Genomic DNA, 18,516 nt, shown 5'->3' with positions numbered 1-18,516 from the left:
TGTAAGCAAGCTTCCAGGAATGTCTGTTTATACCTTTATGGGCACAGTCTTGTGGAAAAGGGAATTCTGTCTATTGCTACCTTGGCCATCTTGGATGGAATCTTGATTAGCATCTTGGGTGTTTCTTGAACATTGGGTTAGCTTGATTAAATTGCTCCTAGATGCAAAGTCTGAAGTTCCTGAATTTAAACCAATGTACATTGTAATCTGAGATAAGTGCATTAATCATTAGCTGGTCCTAAGCTTACTTTTGATTTTGGAACCTCAGCAGTGTGCTGCAAGGATCCAGTTATGTGCCATCTGTTCATCAATCTTACTGATGTTTGATAAAGAATCATAGTAGTATTGGGAAAGCGTCATGAGAAGAGACTGAACAATGCGAGTTTTGCAGCATCTCTATTGTCTGTTAGAGTCGGCCCAATATTTCTGTTTTCGCTCCCAATCTGTTCGGTCAATAATTGTTAACAATGTTGTCACTATAGCAAATTGGTAATGCCTTCTGCTAGCTTATTGTAAGCATCAGTTGCATCGCCCACAGGAGCATCATATATATACTGAACTGAAGCTCGTATAATATATTGCTTACACCTCGTATTCAACTCTTTGCATAAGGACGCATATGAGTTGTGACGAGAAGCACGGTTGAGGACACCATAGGAGGCACTATACTACATGGCACATAGCTACATATTTCTGCGATTGCAAGACCAAACATATTTTCTGTCATCGCTGGTTATCTTCCTGTGGTTGGAGACAAGGACGGGCGGCTTCAGTTGTTGCCGCCACCGTCGTTCTGCGCTGACCTTCCGCCGCGGAAGTGGCCGCGCTTGCTCCAGCCTCCGCCGCGGAAGGGTCCCTCGTATCCAGCCCCATCTCCGTCTCCGGCACCAGAGCTGCCGTATCCACCAGCGCCGCCGCCGTCGAAACCGCCAGCGTGGCCGCCATATCCTCCTCCGCCGTTGCCAGCTTCTCCATGCTGGCCGCCCTCGCCGCCACCGAAGCCACCAGCGTCGCCACCGCCGAAGCCACCCCTGTAGCCTCCAGAACCGCCGCCACCACCTCCAAAGCCGCCATGGTGGTCTTTGTACCCGCCAATGCCGAAACCAAACGCCTTTCCACTTCCTGCTCCACCACCGCCTCCACCACCTCCACCTCCGCCGCTGCCTTCGCCGCCGCTGCCTCCATAACCAAACCCGAACCCGCCAGCCTTCCCGTCAGGCCCAGCTGCCCAGCCCCAGCCGTACTCCCAAGAACCGCCGCCAGGGCTGGACCCGTGGCCGGACCCAGAGTCCCCGGTCCACCCGGGCGGCAGCGGCGGCCCTGTGTGCGCCGTCGCGGGGTCCGCCTCCGCCGTGCCGCCGCCCTGCTTCTCCCCGTCGACGGCGCCCGCGCACGGCACGAGCGCGAACGCGAACGCGAACACGAGGAGGGCAAGAGCAAGCACCAGCGCCCGCCCCCGCCATTGCTCACGGCTTCTCCCCATCGCTCGCCGCTCCCGGCCTCTCGCGCGCTTCCTCTTTGTTTCTTGGCCTCGTTGCGGTGTTGCTCGAAAGCTCCAAGCAGTCGGCTTCTGCTTTGTTGCCGAGGAATGGATGCCCCGCGGCTAATTTATAGCGCTGGGATGGGGAGAGGGGAAGAGGAGAAAAAAAAAATCTGTGCACGAGATCGCGCACCACCGGCCCATTCAGGAGCGATCTGCCTCTGCTTTTGGCATCCGCTTTGCCGCGATCGTGCGTGCTTTCTGTGCTTTGAGCCGGCCGGCGTAAACACTGAAGATCTCTCGCAAAGGGAGCTTTCAGGCTTATCTCCTCCGTGACCGCACTGGAATTGCATGAAAGGGAAAGCTTGCTCGTTTATCCGTTGTTCGGAGGACTTGTTTTCGTTTTGGTGTGCGTGCTGGCGCCGGTCGCCGATGCCGAGCGCTCCCATCCGACTCCCTGCTCCGAGTCCCGTGAGCCCGTGACCTGAAGAATCCGGTAGCTGTTGTCCGTTGGCTAGTGTCGACATGCTTTCCCAAAGTTTTTTTTTCAAGGAAAATGCTTTCCCAAAATTGTAGAGAAGATTTTGATGGCGAGACTGTGCAGGTGGCTCGGCTGCGTTCGTCCTCCAGGAATTGGCGGTGGCGCTGAAAGCGTCTAGGCATCTATCGTGCCCGTGAGCGCGCGCATGGTACAGACTACAGACTACAGAGTGTAGTTTAGTGTCACGCGCCCGCCATTTTGTGGCGACATCACTGTCGAAGTAGAGACACAGCCATTGCCATTCCATTTCTTCAAAAAAAAAAAGCCATTGCCATTCCTAGAGCGGGGAGTCTACACTCGTGCTCCCTTTCCCGCGAATGGGTGAAGTCCCAATCAGCGAGTGCCACCTGCGAGATTGGGTTTGCTAGGCACGAGGGTGGTCGATCTCGCTCAGTGCTGGCGGCGAGGGGCATTGGCGAGGAACAACTGAGTATGGAAACAACAGGGTGTGCCGAAGGATTGATATATAACATAAATAGAGAAATGTGAGGGTAAGAGGCTGCGCCCCTTTTAGATATTTGGTGTTTGTACTTCTTTTTTGTTTTGCAAAATATAGAACTATTGCACTCAGCATAATAGAAACTGTGATAATAGTTGCTATAGAAAATAAGCATACAAACGGGGAAAGTGTAGGAAAACTTGACCTGTATAACTTTGAAAGTATTTTTTTGCAAATTTCGTAATAACCAAAGAAGAAAATTAAGATTAATGTCGTGTGAGGGCTTACTTGACATGGGCGGATTTAGTGGACATGGAAGGCTAGCCAGTAATATGTTGATGGCGGTCTGTGAACTGTTGTTGGTGATTGATGTCCACAAATGACTGCGAGTTTGGGAGCAGGGAGCAACTGATGATTGCATATCTGGCGGTGGAGTAGGGAGCAACTGATGGTTGCAGATCTGGAGGTGTCGGCGACCGATGACCGCGAGCTTGGTGGCGGGGATAACCAATGACCATGGATCTGATGGCGGAAGGGACCGATTACCTAGATCTGGCGATGGGAGCGGCCGATGACCACGGATCTTGAAGCGGAAGAGATCAAGCAGGAGCGACCAATGACTGTGGATCTAGCGAAGGGAGTGAACGATGACTGCGAATCTAACATCAAGAATTGTCGGCGGTGCCATATTTGGTGGAAAGAAGCGCTAGTTACCCACAGATCAGTCGATAGGGATGGCAAGTGACACCAAACTTTTGTGCAAAACTGCTATGACCATGGATTTGGTGGTAGGAGCCGCCGGACACATATGAGGTTGAGATCCAATCCTGAAGTTAAAGAGGAGGAAGCCCTGCTGGGGAAAGAGGAGGAAGCCCTGCTGGGGAAAGAGGAGGAAGGAGATGTGGGTATGGGACGAAGGAAGAGCAAGAGGAAGGAGGTGGGTGAGGAAAAAAGGTATTGGTAATTTGGTACAGAGGTAAACGTCTAGAAATATCTTATATTGGCACTTTCCTAAAAGACTTCTCTAGAAATGGTTCATCCTGGTAAGTTTTCCCCGTGGATGTTTAACGGCCCTGTGGTAACTTTTTTTTTGTTTCTTAGATGAGTGACTCTAGTTGATGGGAGCGTATCCTATGAAAACCAGCCACCCTATGCAAACTTTGGAAACTCAAATCAAGACCACGGTATGACCATCCAATGGTCAGGGGCAGAGGTGGGTTGTTTTTGCACTTAAATCCCCCACTCATCTCATCCTAATCTCTAATTTTGCAAATAACCCCCGCCCTCCAAATCAGTCGCCACGCGTTCGTTCCCGCCCCTGCCCGGCCGCCGCGAACAGCACGCGCCACCCCAGATCCCTGCCGACGGCTGGCCACCGCCGCCCCTTACTGCACGCGCTGCTGCGCGTTCCCGTCCTTGGCTAGCAGCCATAGGTGCTACTGCGGGTCGTCTGCACTGGCCGAACGATGGTTGTGTTTGTGTGTTTGTGTGCTTGATTTTTTCTGTTGTTTGAATCCCCAAGTTCAGATGTTGTTAACTTTTATTTTTACATGCTCGACTGATTTGGAGGGGCGAAGTTATTTGCAAAATTAGGAATTAAGATGGGATGAGTGGGGGGACTTAAGTGCAAAAACAACCCACCTCTACCCCTGGCGATTGGATGGTCATCTTGTGGTCTTGTTTTGAGTTTCCAAAGTTTACATAGGGTGACTGATTTCCATAGTATACGCTTCCTGATAGGGAGTTTATTTAGGTGGTGGAAGCCTTTTGTGTCTAGCTGGGTTTGGCTAATGTTAGGGAGTTTATTTAGGTGGTGGAAGCCTTTTGTGTCTAGCTGGATTTGGCTAATGTTAGGGAGTTTATTTAGGTTGTGGAAGCCTTTTGTGTCTAGCTGGGTTTGGCTAATGTTTTGTACAGCTCTCCTGCAATGAGCAATAATTATTGCTATGAATATTAAACAAGTTACTAATAAATCAAGAGAATTGGATCTAAGATCCTTCAAAAATCGATCACTGTTCTTGGTGTGGTTCCTTTTTTTTGTGCGTAAGCTCATGATGTAGCTGTTTATCACCAACGACTCGAGTGCAAATCTTCTGCTTAGGCCCTGTTTGGTTCCCATAAGTCACCTGATTTATAAGTCAGGCGACTTAAAAACAGTGACTTATAAGTCATCTCTGTTTGGTTGTAAGTGACTTATAAGTCACTCTCTTTTACCCGTCGCCCTCCCCCTCCCTCCTTCTCTCTCCTCCCTTCTCCTCTCTCCCCATTCTCCAGGCCGGCACCCCGAGCAGGTTGGCGGCGGGATCCGGCACTGGGGAGCTCCGCACCGCCGTGGCCTGGGCAGGGGAGCTCTGCGCCGCCGCGACCTCAGCAAACGAGCTCCGCGCCGTCGCGGCCTGGGCCGAGGAGCTTTGAGCCTCCGCGACCTTGGCGGGCGAGCTTCGCGCCGCTGCAGCCCGCGGCGGGCGAGCAGCGCGCTGCCGCGGCCTGGGCCAGGGAGCTCTGCGCCATCCGGCCATGGCGCCCCTCCTCCACATCCCTCACCGCGCGCGGAGGAGGCCGGAGCTGCACCACCCTGGGGTGGGCCGGATTCGTGCCGCCCTGCTCCCTCTGCCGGCGCGCGGCAACGAGCAGCCCACGCAGGAGGGCAGCGGCCGCCGAGTCGGTGAGCCAGAGCACGGAGGGGCCCGTCTCCGCCTGGTCCGCTCCGGGCGCGGGCTGCTGCGGCAGTGGCGGCGGCGGCTGCACGGGCGGCCACGAGTCGCCCCTGCTCCGCCTCCGCACCGCGCGGCTCCTGCTCCCATACAAGCAGCGGTGGCGAACTGGCAAGGTGCGGCCGTGCCGCCGCGGCAATGACGAAATCTGCAGGGATGGGCGCGGCGGCGGGGGATTCGGCATGGAGGCGGCGGCGGCCAGTTCGGGAGGGAGGCGGGGCGCGGGGTGTCGCGGGGGAGGAGGGCGGGGAAGATAGGGTTGGCCGTGGGCCCCACACGGAAAAAGGTGTGGGCCCCACACGAAAAGTGATGACTTATAAGTTTTAAGTTGGGGTGGAGCAATATTGCTTATAAGTTGGGGTGACTTATAAGCTAGAGATGTTTGGCAAAATAAGTCACTTTTTACACTTTTTGACTTATAAGTTGGTGATTTATTTGGAAACAAAAAAGCCTTAGAGTTGATGCAGGTATTCCATTATCTCCTCCCGACGGATGATAGGGACCTAGGAAAAATAAAAAATGTGACCGAGTTAAATTCAAAATCTCACACAACTTGTAAGAGATAGAGACACTTTTTACAATCCCTAATCTAATCGTTGCCAACACACTGTCCATTCATGTACGCGCGGTACTCGTTAGAAGTAGCACGTATCAGTCCCAACACCTAACTCCTATACCGAGATAGTAAAAAAACAATATTAATATTGCTAACACTAAACGGTGTCGTAACCAATGTGGCGTGTCCGAAGGTCGTAATCAAAAAGCCCCGACACGATGGCGTGCACGGCCATGATCACCGGCATCATGCTAGTGGCAAGCTCTAAAAAGGACATCGGCGTCGATCGGGGCGAACAAGGACAGTCAGCACTGGAACGCCATCGCCCATCCGGAGTGGCGAAGCGAAAATTTCCTCGTAGAGAATGACGATCGCCATCCCGTCTATCTGCACCTTGCCTTGCGTGCAGCGCATGCCCCGGCACTAGTCGAGCGGAAGAGAAAGGGCGGCGGTGCGAGCCGTGCTTCCAGCTCCGGCTTTCGGCCCGAGATTTGGTTGGTGTTGGCCCGGGGACCGGATGGCGACGCCCACTGCCGCTGCGCGATCGGATGGCGCCGCCGCATGGGAGGCGCGACGCTCTCGACGGTTTGCACTTTGCAGGACGACGGATGGTATGAATCACGCGCGCGGCGATCCGAGGGAACACAACACGCATGGCGCGGCCACATCCGCCAAGAAAGCAACTTGACTCGCCCTCGGCCGCGTATCTCTCCGACGCCTACCTCCATATTGAGACGAGACAACGCACTCCCTCTTGTTTTAAATTTTAGATCGTTTAATTTTTTACAAAAATATGTATCCAAACATAATTTTTCTAAGTTACTTTGAAATGATATTTTGCAAAAAAATATTTGAATAAGACAGATAATCAAACAACCTATAATTTAGAATGGAGGAAGCAGAAGACTAATTTGCAACGGAGGGAGTTATGGGGCCAAACGCTGAACAACCATCTGTAAGCGGGGCATCAGAACGGCTTTACCTCACAATGAATTTGCTTGACGAAATCAAACCAAGAACTGGCAATTTCAGATTTGAGAACACAATTTCATAACGATCAGGCACAGCAAAACCTCACTATCTCATATGCTTTCTGAGTTAGCTTCGATACAATTTGATGCAGAGTGGCAATGGGAGATCAAAAATTTGTCACAAGCGTTAAATAGTACAGAATTTTAGGCCAGCGTTGATTCAACCTCAATATTTTGTCAATTACAAACTATGAATTGACCACTGAGATAAAAAGCATATGAAACTGAATCTATGGGGTAGATTTCGCATCAACTACGCAGCTCCCACCGGCTTTACATTCACAGCTTGGAGACATCACAAATCCTGACTTAAAAACCGTGAAACATGACCAAGAAGAAAACAAAACATCAAAATAAAATGCAATATGCCCTCAGACATCCAAGGAAGGATTAGCAGCATCAGCTCTCAAGCCTGGCAGGGCGAAAGCTCTTAGGCGGCAACTGCGAATGTAGAGAAACAAGCCTTGTGTCTATCATCATCGGGCATACCATAATTGCAGGTCAGAAATAGAGTCCAATAAAAAGAAAAATAGAACGGCTGTCAGAAAACACCAAACATGGAAACATGGTATGCCATTGCTTTTGCATTGCATCAGACATCCAAGGAAGGATTTAGCAGCACTAGCTCTCAAGCCTGGCAGAGCGAAAGCTCTTAGGCGGCAACTGCGAATGTAGAGAAACAAGCCTTGATTTTATCATCATATGCAATGCACTGAAGCATAGAAACTGGCAAAGAAACAAAAGGGCACTACTACACCTGTACAATGAAAAAAAGGTTACAAGAGAAATAAGAATGGCTCAGACATCCAAGGAAGGAATTAACAGCACTAGCTCTCAAGCCTGGCAGGGCGAAAGCTCTTGGGCGGCTACTGCGAATGTTGAGAAACAAGCCTTAGCTTTATCATCATCGCCATATACAGAGTTAACAAAATAAACCAAAAACAAAGTAAATGTAATCACAGAAACCGGCTCTGTGGACAGATTGAGAAGCTGTCCCCAGGTTCCTATCAACATGTGAATTGTTGAAACAACTTTGTTTCGGCCTAATCAAAGCATCTCCGGTCAATGCTCCTTGGCTACCGGAGACGTGGCATCAGGCCTAAATTTCATCCAAAACAGTACAGAAACTAAAAAAAGGATAGATAAGTTCAAACACAATTCCGTAATAATCCCTCAGAGACCCGATTTAAATCACACACCACAGCTGAATCAAACAACTGCAGATGGGAGCTCAATCTTAGACCAAACCACAAAGGTTACAGCCTAAGGACGGACACCTGCAGCTGAGAGAAGCAGCTGCTGTTTACAGTGTCAAACGGCACTTCCTATCGGTAGGTCTTGAGATCCTCCCTGGGACTAGGTAACAGAACCTCTACAATACTAGACTCAACTAACATCACATACGAAAGATACCAAACAAAAGAACTATAACACTTGAATCAGCCTCAGCAAGCCAGACAATTTTCGTCACAAATAAATCTGACGGTAATTCCAGATGTATTGCTAATCATCATTGGCTTAACATAACATCATAGAAACCATGAAACAAAGGTTGTCGGATTACCTGCCAAATGCAACCAGGCTGCGTAGATTCCTGCTTAAAACATGCAAAAAGACCAGAAGAAATCCAGATGACAAATATGAGCCGGGCATCAAAAAGAAAAATTGTAGCATCATCAGATAAGAATTGCCTTCTCATTCACAGCGCAGCTGCGCAGGGTAATAGCACTGTGTCAGAAGGTGTCCTAAGATTGTTTCGAGGTTTCATCATCTGATAATCTGATACTAAGACAAAGATCCATAGAAACAATTCAACATAGAAGTGAAAAACGATTAAGATCTGATGGATTCAGATGCAAAGATGATTGTGCATCATTCGCACGGCACAAGCCGGCCTCGGATCAAGTGTTGGATTATGCGTCAATTGATCTTCACTATCCAGCTTTCCAAAAAAAATCTTCCTCACTGTCCAAAACAAAATCGAGGAATAGCGAAAGAAAAAAAAAAGTGGAGGGGTCTGCAGTTACTCAGTGGTGGCAATTGGTTTATTGGTTCGATTCTGCCAGCGAGTGTCCTCAATGCTTTCAGAAGAGGGAGCTTGTTATCCTCATCGCAACAACCTCCTCCAACAGAGGAAACGAAAAAGAAATCTCTAGACGAGAATATTAGAGCAAAAAAAAAACAGGCAAAAAAAATACGAGAACGAAAGAGAAATCAGATGGCTCGGTTCAGCGGGGTAATCGGCATACAGATCAATCTCATGTACAGAGAGAGACCTGTGATTTGGTCTGTTGAGCTTGGATATTACCGAGTCGTCACAGCCATCACACCTGTTGTGGGAGAACCAATCGAGATGAAAACGAAGCACAAAACGAAAGAAGCAACGAGTCGCCAGATCTGGATTGGCGGGCGGAGGATGGAGGCGCGGTGTTCTAAACCTAGCGCTTGCAGGTGATGGCGAAGGAGGGATATCTGTGGATGCGGCGCTTATATGGAGGGGATTGGGAGCTAGGGTTTAGGGTTCGAGCCGCCGGGGGTCGGGGACTCGGGGGTGTGTGTGGATGAGCGGACGTTTCGGCCGTGGGCCGTGGGCCGTGGGCCGTGGGCCGTGGCGGCTGGGCTATGGGCTGTGTTTTTCGTACGTGAACAGAAGAAGGGTGTGGGCTGCGTTTTCCGTTGGAAAAAGTTAGTCCCCCAACTTTCACAAGTCTGATTTTCCTCCTCTAACTACAAAACCAGTATATTTACTCCTTGAAAATCCAAACCGGTTCAAATGTCCTGACAGGTTTTGACTTCGGTTTCATCCTTAAAAAATTATAGTAAATTATACAAAAAATCATAAAATAAAAAATCCAATTTTGTTGGACCCCCACATAAATAGATCTATACAATGAACATATAATATGATATATTTTAGGACAAAGTTTCTGCTGCAGCTTTAGATATATATTTTTTTGTAAATAATTTATAGCTACAGTTTTCGTGGTCCAATTATGGTGAAATTTTTATGATAGGCTAATCATTACATGCCTGTACTAAAAAATTCATACTTATTGGATCACGCATGCCTGAGTTATAGTGGGCTAATCATTACATAGTGGTTTTTCTTCTTTCTTTTATGTTTATTTTGGCTGAATCTTTAAAAAATCATATTAAATTATAAAAAAATCATAAAATAGAAAATTAAATTTTGTTGGACTCCACATAAATATATCTATGCAGTGAACATATGATATGGTATAATTTAGTACAAAGTTTTTACTGTAGCTTTAGATATATACTATTCTGTAATTAATTCATAACTACAGTTTTCTTGATCTAATTATGGTGAAATTTTTGTGGTCGGCTAATCATTACATGCTTGAGCTGTACTAAAAATTTCATGCTCATTGGATCATGTATTCCTAAGTTATAGATTTGTCTAGGTTTATCTAATATAATGATTAGCCCACCATAAAAATTTTATCATAATTGGACCACGGAAACTATAACTATAAATTATTTACAAAAAAGTATATATCTAAAGTTGCAGCAAAAATTTTGTACTAAAGTATACTATATTATATGTTCACTGTATAGATCTATTTATGTGGGGTCCAACAAAATTAATTTTTTTATTTTATGATTTTTTTTATAATTTACTATGATTTTTTAAGGATGAAACCGGGGTCAAAACCTGTCAGGGAGAATATTTGAACCGATTTGGATAGTTCAATGAGTAAATATACCCGGTTTTGTAGTTAGAGCCTTAGAGGAGGAAAATCAGATGGGGAGGTAAACAGACTTTTTCCTTTTCTGTTCGGGTCGGCGGCAGGCGCTCCACCACTCGGCGCGGGTTCGCACCCGAGAACAGTTTTCCCTTAATTAAATATGTGGTCTCACGCGTGGAGCCAGAGGGAACTAGCGCAGGATTACCTTTCGCGTATCATTTTTTTTTGCGCTCTTCTCTTGTTTCGTTTATTGATGGTCGAGAGCACAATTGTTTGCATGAAAAGTGCCGTGATTCAATGGCAACCATTGTTGATGAGAAGTTGAAAAGTAAGAACTTTAAACCGCAAATGTCAGAGCTAATATGGAGGTTTAAAGATTTAGGACAACCGACGAAAGGTTCATCAGCTCATTAGCTGGCAACGATATGAATCCCACAGGTAACAATAACAGCAGGTACAATATGGAATAATGGTACATATAGGAGTTCCGAGAAGCTAGAGGCATGAATACGCTTTAGTTATGCTAGCTGGCTATATCCAGCATGACCACGGCACACCAAAAGCAATAATATTGGTTACACTTCAAGCTCGCAATTCACTTCTAGATATGGTTGGTACTGCAAGATCATCCCATCCTGCAGGAAATGAGTTATTAAAGGGAAAAGTGCTAGTTTAGGTGGTATCAAAAAGATTGAAGCATCTTATTTTTTCTGTTGCTAGAGAGGTACCATCAAAAGAAGATATCCCGAATCGTTCAAAGGATTCCTTGCTTCGTTAGTTTCTATGGAATCTTCCAAGGAGTAGGCATAACTTGACCAGACAGCGTTCAAGCAGGAATGCTATCCTAAATGGCAGCAATGCTATCATCCTGTTAGTGCACAAAATAAATTTTATTTAAAAAAGAATGTTAAGGTTTACTCAAAAGGTAGCAGCAGAAAAAAAAATTGCATTTGTTGGAGATACCTTCAGGTTTTTCAGGAAGCGTGATGAATGTTACAATGTATAGGAGATTAAACATGAATGAGCCGCAGGAAACCTTATGTTGATATGGATTTTCTCTAAAACACTACAGGGTTTTCTTTACCATAGAAGAAAATGCAGGGTAACCTTACAATGATTACACGAGGAGCTTACTATTATTACAACTAGGTGATACCCCGCGCGTTGCTGCGGGATTTCTTAAATTTTAACGTAAAATTTGAAAGTAGAAAAATTAAGATGATTGCATGGCAATATTCACACAAAAAAATCGATGGAAAACATAAATAGATGGCCCTAGTGGACATTGATGTAGCATTTGATATAATGGGATCCTATATGATGCGGATAATTTGCATGTTAAGAGAAATAGAGTTAATGACTTTAGTAGGTGTCATCTATATAGACTATATAGTTGATATGAATTTACTTGCATGTTATTTTTTATCAAGATCGGGTAGAAATCGATAAACTAACATCAATAGAATATTTGATCACATTATAAAAGAATAGGTGCTCAAATAAATAGAGTATGTATATGAGTCTTTCCGTTAATAGATTAAAGATTAAAAGTATTGCAAAAATAGAGTATGTATATGACTTTACGTTAATAGATTAAAGATTAAAAGTATTGCACATAGTAGAAATCATATGGACATTTTCTTGTTTATTGAATCTCGTAAAAATTGATAAGCTAAAAGAAGAAACACCAATAGAATATTTGATCACATTATAAAAGAATAGGTGATGAAAAAATAGCGTATGTATATGATTTTACTTTAGTTAATTAAAGATTAAAAGTATTGCATATTGTAGAGATGACATGAATATTTTTTGTAATTAATAAGGTAGTTGAAAGTTAGTGGGACACTTAGTGGAGAATGATGTGGACACCTTGCATGAAGAGAGAAATAGTTAGTGGGTGCTATCTATATAGGATATATAGATAACAGCTGCCTAATTATTTTTCAAGAGTGGTGGCCAATATATAGTTTAGGCACGATGAGGTGGCAGAAGTTCGACATGTTCTGCATCTGCATATGTACTATAACAAACAAGAAAATTTGGCAGGGAAGGGAACTGTAATGGTACCTTTATAGTGCTGATTGTCCGCAGATAAAATATTCAAGACACAGATCAGGAGTCCGCAGCTCTTGCTGTCCTATGCTTCTTGAAGAACAGGTTGTTTTATGAACTCATAAGTTGGTTCCCTATCAGATTGTCAAAACAATGTGAGGTTCTTAGTGCCTTGGTAAACACAACTAATTTACACATAAAAGAGAATGCATGTTGATATAGGTCGTTGAAGTAAGCGATGCGATCTCAAATTCATTGACAAATAATCTGCACATATATTTTTTGTTTGTAGTCCTTTATTTGAGCAGATTAAGTTCTGTGAATTAAAATGCAAATATGCAATGATATCAGATGACATCAAGGTCATTTCAGAATTGTAATATTGCTTACGTGCTTGTTCTAAGTTTAATAATCTAATCAAGCGGGAATCGAGAATAAAGCACTAATGAGGTGTTTTGAATTTCAAGCTTCAATATTCAGAGATGCATACCTGTGTCCACAGTGTGAGAGCTCCTGCAGATCTAAGGTTAGTGAAAGAAGTATGGGAACTTGTGCTGCATGTTCCCAAAATATGATTGCTAATTAAGTTAAGTATGGGAAAATTGACCGACATATATCCCTAAGGCTAATGAAAGATGGATTAATCAACAAGGCTAAAAATAGCTAAAAAGGAGGGAACCACAAGCAGGAGTTTTCTTAATATTTGCACCAAGCATATTTTGAAGGAATAACTTGAATAGAGCAGTTTTTTTTTGGAAGAAGAAAAATAGTAGAAATTACTTAATAGAACACCAAGTCCAGAATGACATATCTAGTTTGTTTTGCTCTCATCTGAATTGCTCCTATTTATGAGAGGGCAAAAAAACTGGAAAATATATCAATACACTACGCAATCCCTTCATACAATATAAATGCATTATGTGGAGCGGTGGTAATTCAATTAATTGATAACCGTTTACTCTGTGTGGATTTCAAGTTAAAGGTAATGGTAATGTTCACTTCCAAACTTTATCTTGGGATCAAAATAGATAGAATCCAGTCCATGGAAGATATATTTGGAATATGGAACTGGAAATGACAACGAAACAAAACGATGTGGCAAATAGTAAAAAGCAATGGTCATATATTCAGTTGGAGTTTCAGTATGAAGCTTTTCGAAAATTTCAATGGCAAGCAAAGACTTGCTCTCTCCATCCTCAAGTGACAGACAACAGAATTAGCTTGTAACCATTTTTTAATTAAGTAGGTTTACCCACAAATAACAGGTCCCTTTCATTTATGACAGTTGCCGCTATATCCTGCACAGGACCCACAGTTTTGCTTCTGCAAAATAATGTAGATAAATATCATGCAAATAGATAAAAAAAATGTCACATGAAATGTAGATCAACTAAACAAGCTGTAAAATAAACTGGAACTCCGTTCACATATAGAAATATGCTACACTGCGACTTGCAAGAGTAAAAGGAAGTGTCAATTGAGTCAACCAGTGTCTGAACACTGAACAGTGCACATGTAGTTCCTACTTCCTAGTCTAGGCTACGCTAAGCTATGTAATGTTTTCACTGCTTGTGCTTGGTATAAGCAAAGTAGTACCTAGACATGAGAGTCCATAAACGCCCAATCCCAGCATCATCTCGCAGCTCATTCGAGAATCCTATAGTAAAAGGCAGTAACTGTCAGAAACCATTGGGAGAGCTACAGAAGGCCCCTAGTCCAATCATCTGGAACACATTAAATCCGGAACAGTGAGATTGCTTCTGTGAATTGATGGTAGAGGACATGCCTGGTGTGTTAGGAGCTAACTTGCCAAGACTGTAAGAGCAGATGGACCCATCTTGCCTACCAATTACAATGCATCCTGGTTTTGCTGTTACCGCCGTAACCTTTGCACTCTGAGCATGAATTTGGAGACTAAACTCAACTATATCATCTAGATGCAGTACTGAACCAGATAAGTACAAAAATGGGCTGCGTAAGTGGCACAAGAGCACAACTCCAGAAACGGTAAGCACATATAACCGATATACAAGCTCCCCTTGCCTTCGAACCTGCATTGCCATAAAAGTGATTAGCTAGTCTCTAAGGTTCCAGAAAGTTACTGAAAATAACAATTAGCATAAGATATGAAGAATGAGCCAACCTCTCCTTCACACAAAAAGGCAAATGGACATATCGCCTCCTGGAAGATCAACCGCAGTCCAGAGCTAGGGAACTCCTTGGAAGCGCCAAGTTCAATTACCTCTAGCACATTTGGCCTTTGGGTGTTCCTCGTGAATCCTCCTGTGAGTTGTGATAGTATAAACAGAAGAACTAAGATGTCTTGCAAAATAATTCTGACTACTATACCGTTTGATGTGTAAGCTTGAGCGACCAGATATTAGTTCCTTGAGTAGAATGCTAAAAAATTGAGGCAAAGAAAAATGGTGTCACACAGGACAGTAGACCATGTAAGTTTTGTAGGAATTTGGATTTATTATGTTTAAATAAAGCTGACAATAAGAACTGCACAGAGCCAGTTAACAAAAACTGTCTATGTTCGTTGCTGCTTTTGAGCTACCATTAGAATTCACACATTCTATCTAAAAGCAAAGTCCAAATTTCAGAGTAACAGCAGTTTAGTTTCAGTGGTAGTTTGCTATACTTAACAGGTACATAACTCCTTTTAAGTGGAAACTGGGATAAAGAAAAAGCGATGGTCTTCAAACCAATAAAATTTTATGTCGTGAGAGACTTGTAGTTGGCATATTTCATCTTCTATAGCTAAACAAAGCATCAATAAATTTGCTAATAAGATATGTATGTAATTTTTTGCGACTTCCATGAAGCAACAGTTCCAAAGAGAGATGCATAAACTGCAAAGCTGTCAACAAATAACTTTCCGCAACATACTCACAATTCCTTTTGTGGCCTTCTTTTAACCTAATACTTTACCTTCGTAATATCATGAAAAATATGGCAAACCTTATCAAAAGAATTTTTTTGATGTTATCATAAGAATTGATTGGCAAGTAATGCTCAAAATACCAAGCAAATATCTGGTAAAAGGTCATCACTAGACACAGAAATATAGAAGCTGACTGAGTATTACAAAATTGTCAATACAGTTATTCTGGTCTAGTAAGAAGCAAACCAAACGATAACATTCTCTCACACAGCCTTTCAGCAGTTATAGTGAACTAGAAACATCAACATATTGAACTCCTTCAACAGAAGATATTCCAGCACACATAATAACAACCACGGATGCATCGACTGACAGCGCGAGTACCCTGGATCGCATAGTTCTTGTTTGCTTCTGCAATGATCCAGGAAATGAAATGAAAAACACTGTATATCACGAGGAAATCTTGCAAATGTCCTCATATTCAACAGCCCTGAGAACCTTCCCATCATAGAGGCCTTTCTCAACCTGCACTTTTGCACAGAATTTCTCTGTATCCACTGAGAGCAATCTGGCATTTGAACCCCGATAAGCCCCATTCACAATCCGCACCAGCCCACCAATCTGGGGGATCACAGTCTCAAGCTCATCTTGGTCGACTCTTAGAACATGCTTGCTCTCCAACATCTCAATCTCCCCAACATATTTATCGATCACTTTCTTCACCACCCCTTTCTGCTTGTAGTAACCCCTCGGTGCCAATGATTTACTCATCACCTTGACCACAATCCCGGGACACAGCCAGTAGTCCTTTCTGTTGCTCTTCTCCTTGGCCTTCTCCTCCTCCTTCATCAGCTCATCCAATGCTGACCTTCTTGGCTCTGCTGCTTTCACATCCTTCCCCTTCTTATTGGCCACCTCATCCTTCTCCTTCTCTCGGACACCAGAGTCCTCTTCATCGAAACCAAAATTCACCTTTGGCTTATCCTCGAAAGGATTAACCTTCGGCCCTGGTGCAGACTTCTGAAGAGCAATCGCAATCTTCCCGGTTGCCTTGTTGGCCTCTTTTGAGCCATCCTCCAATTTCTCTCCACCATCGTCTGAACCTGAATACTCTTCTTCACTGTCGTACTCAGACTCAGATTCGCCCTCGGCAACATTACCATCATCGCCATCATTGGCTTTGGCTAGGGACTTCTGTGCACGCTCAATCTGGCGGGCGATCATGCGCTCCTGGCGCTCGTCCTCAGCCATGTCTGACTTGATCCTCTTGCGCTTGAGGCGCGCCTTGACGGCCTGCTCCGAGTCACGGTCGATGTAGGTCATGAACCACCCCTTGGGCGTATCCTCGACCTTGCAGTAGCCCTCGCGTCCCAGGAACTTGACGAACTCGGTGAGCGTGGCCCACCTGGTGGAGTTCATGTGGACGTGGTGCCGGTCGGCGATGTACTCGTTGTAGACGACGGTGGCGGCGACGCGGGAGTGGCGGTGCGCGCGGCGGATCAGGGCGAGGAACAACTCGAGGAACTCCTCGGAGAAGCCCTCCACGACGCGCTCGGGCGCCATGCCGAACACCTGCATCTGCCGCTGGTGCGACTCCGACATGCAGTGGCACTTGAACCCGTTCTCGTCGCGGCACTGCTTCTGGCACATCTGGCAGTACCACCGCAGCTTCTGCAGGCCCTTGGCCTTGATCCGGTTCGCGATCGCCTTCGGCGTCAGGAACTCGTGCTTCCCCATCGCGCAGCGGCCCTGCCCTCCACCGGCGGCAGCGGCTCAGATCTGAGAGAGGGGCGAGGGAGGGGGCGCGGCTGCCGGCGGGCGGCGGCGGCGCGCGGGTTCGGGGATGGGGGCGGGTTGCGAGCAGGGGTGGTAGAGGGCCCAACATTTTGAACTAGAAAATTTAAGGATCGGGTCCTAAAAGGGCCGGGCTCTAAACATATGTATTTTTGAACTAAAAATTTTAAAGGCTTTATTGGGCTGTGAAGAGGCCATTAAGGCCATGGCCCATTACCACCCCTAGTTGCGAGGGTTCGGGATGGGGGAGGAGTACTCGATGGGGAGAGGCGCTCGTTCGGTTGGATGGGATAGAGAGGGGTGCAAGGCCAAGATGGTCAATACGGCGGTTCCATCAGGACAAAAAAAATCGTTAAATTCTAACATTATGTGGACGGAATGCCATGCAGGTAAAAAAAAAGTTCGCCCGATGATACACATATATCAATATTTTCGAATTTTTTAGTAATATGTAAGTAAACATGAATTTTTATAATAATATATACGTAAAAGACTCGCCGTTCGGGAGGAGGCAGAGGAGGCGCTTGACGAGTCGAAGCAGAATCAGCACCGGTCGAAGCAGAATCGGCACCGACAGGCGTGAATGTGCGCGACTGGAATTGGGAGGTAGATTGGATAAGGGTGCTGGTTGGAGTGAGTTAGGTGGGCTGGACACTTTGATGGGCCTTTTTTCCATCTAAGCTCATTGTCTTTTCCTTTTATATGTAATAATATATGTATCTGTATAAAATGTCTAGAAAACACCTTAGAATAGTTAAAACGTCTAGACCCGCCTAAACTCGCTTAGGCTCTAGGCGGAGGGTCACTGCCTAGACAGTGCCTAGCGCCTTTTTGGAACATTGGCGAGGCGTGAATGGATTGGGCATGGATTTGGGTTGGGGATCTTGTTTGGAGACGTTCCGATTGAATGGGCTTGCTTGAAAAAATGAGGTCCGGTCTGGTCTGGTGCGGTGTGCTTGTGGCGCGGGCGCGGGCGCGGGCGCGGGCGCCGTCAAAGTTGGTGACCAACTGATCACTTGCTCCCACTAAAAAAAACTGACCATTTGCTCTCCGCTTCCTCTAAAAAAAAAGGACTGCCTTGCCACGCGTTTTACACAACCTACCATGAAATTGTGCAATTGTACATCTACCATGAAATTGTGTATATTGATGTATACAATTTTTCATATTTTCTTTGTTGATAGAACTGCATTTTATCTGTTTGAAATTGAAACCACCACATCCTAAGTAATTCTTAACTCATCGTAATCTTTATAGTATTTTTGTTTAGAAAAAAAACGAAGTACTAGACAATGGGAACTTTCCACCC

General features: G+C 45.2%; 2 protein-coding genes, 1 long non-coding RNA gene and 10 other non-coding genes across 13 annotated transcripts; all 13 read right to left on the bottom strand.

Annotated features, from left to right (window-relative positions):
• Positions 1-482: 482 nt before the first annotated feature.
• On the bottom strand, positions 483-1,849 carry LOC120711212 (glycine-rich protein 5-like). Its single transcript, XM_039996674.1, has one exon. The coding sequence runs from the start codon at positions 1,481-1,483 to the stop codon at positions 770-772; it is 714 nt and encodes a 237-aa protein (XP_039852608.1). The 5' UTR covers positions 1,484-1,849; the 3' UTR covers positions 483-769.
• Positions 1,850-7,128: 5,279 nt separating this feature from the next.
• On the bottom strand, positions 7,129-7,246 carry LOC120658439. The gene has a single exon (XR_005668659.1). It is a non-coding gene; the product is annotated as a small nucleolar RNA SNORD14 (small nucleolar RNA).
• Positions 7,247-7,349: 103 nt separating this feature from the next.
• On the bottom strand, positions 7,350-7,468 carry LOC120658416. The gene has a single exon (XR_005668626.1). It is a non-coding gene; the product is annotated as a small nucleolar RNA SNORD14 (small nucleolar RNA).
• Positions 7,469-7,555: 87 nt separating this feature from the next.
• LOC120658422 lies at positions 7,556-7,674 on the bottom strand. The gene has a single exon (XR_005668656.1). It is a non-coding gene; the product is annotated as a small nucleolar RNA SNORD14 (small nucleolar RNA).
• Positions 7,675-7,709: 35 nt separating this feature from the next.
• LOC120658361 lies at positions 7,710-7,861 on the bottom strand. The gene has a single exon (XR_005668602.1). It is a non-coding gene; the product is annotated as a small nucleolar RNA snoR2/U65 (small nucleolar RNA).
• A 68-nt stretch (positions 7,862-7,929) lies between these two features.
• On the bottom strand, positions 7,930-8,118 carry LOC120658274. Its single transcript, XR_005668571.1, has one exon. It is a non-coding gene; the product is annotated as a small nucleolar RNA Z112 (small nucleolar RNA).
• Positions 8,119-8,198: 80 nt separating this feature from the next.
• LOC120658338 lies at positions 8,199-8,281 on the bottom strand. Its single transcript, XR_005668595.1, has one exon. It is a non-coding gene; the product is annotated as a small nucleolar RNA snoR77Y (small nucleolar RNA).
• A 149-nt stretch (positions 8,282-8,430) lies between these two features.
• On the bottom strand, positions 8,431-8,540 carry LOC120658321. The gene has a single exon (XR_005668589.1). It is a non-coding gene; the product is annotated as a small nucleolar RNA snoR31/Z110/Z27 (small nucleolar RNA).
• A 64-nt stretch (positions 8,541-8,604) lies between these two features.
• Positions 8,605-8,702, bottom strand: LOC120658354. Its single transcript, XR_005668600.1, has one exon. It is a non-coding gene; the product is annotated as a small nucleolar RNA snoR31 (small nucleolar RNA).
• Positions 8,703-8,784: 82 nt separating this feature from the next.
• On the bottom strand, positions 8,785-8,882 carry LOC120658458. The gene has a single exon (XR_005668666.1). It is a non-coding gene; the product is annotated as a small nucleolar RNA R30/Z108 (small nucleolar RNA).
• A 96-nt stretch (positions 8,883-8,978) lies between these two features.
• On the bottom strand, positions 8,979-9,087 carry LOC120658326. Its single transcript, XR_005668592.1, has one exon. It is a non-coding gene; the product is annotated as a small nucleolar RNA Z107/R87 (small nucleolar RNA).
• Positions 9,088-10,807: 1,720 nt separating this feature from the next.
• Positions 10,808-14,188, bottom strand: LOC120711196. The gene is made up of 4 exons (XR_005690209.1): positions 14,123-14,188; positions 12,542-13,849; positions 11,200-11,339; positions 10,808-11,106 (listed from the first exon to the last, which is right to left on the bottom strand). It is a non-coding gene; the product is annotated as an uncharacterized LOC120711196 (long non-coding RNA).
• A 1,350-nt stretch (positions 14,189-15,538) lies between these two features.
• Positions 15,539-17,268, bottom strand: LOC120711188 (KIN17-like protein). The gene has a single exon (XM_039996645.1). The coding sequence runs from the start codon at positions 17,148-17,150 to the stop codon at positions 15,864-15,866; it is 1,287 nt and encodes a 428-aa protein (XP_039852579.1). The 5' UTR covers positions 17,151-17,268; the 3' UTR covers positions 15,539-15,863.
• Between the last annotated feature and the right edge of the window lie 1,248 nt (positions 17,269-18,516).

This window comes from Panicum virgatum, chromosome 1K (genome assembly GCF_016808335.1).
Source record: "Panicum virgatum strain AP13 chromosome 1K, P.virgatum_v5, whole genome shotgun sequence".
NCBI classification, from domain to species: domain Eukaryota; kingdom Viridiplantae; phylum Streptophyta; class Magnoliopsida; order Poales; family Poaceae; genus Panicum; species Panicum virgatum.
The sequence above is the reverse complement of the archived record's forward strand: the minus strand, read 5'-3'. Positions and strand labels throughout refer to the sequence as shown.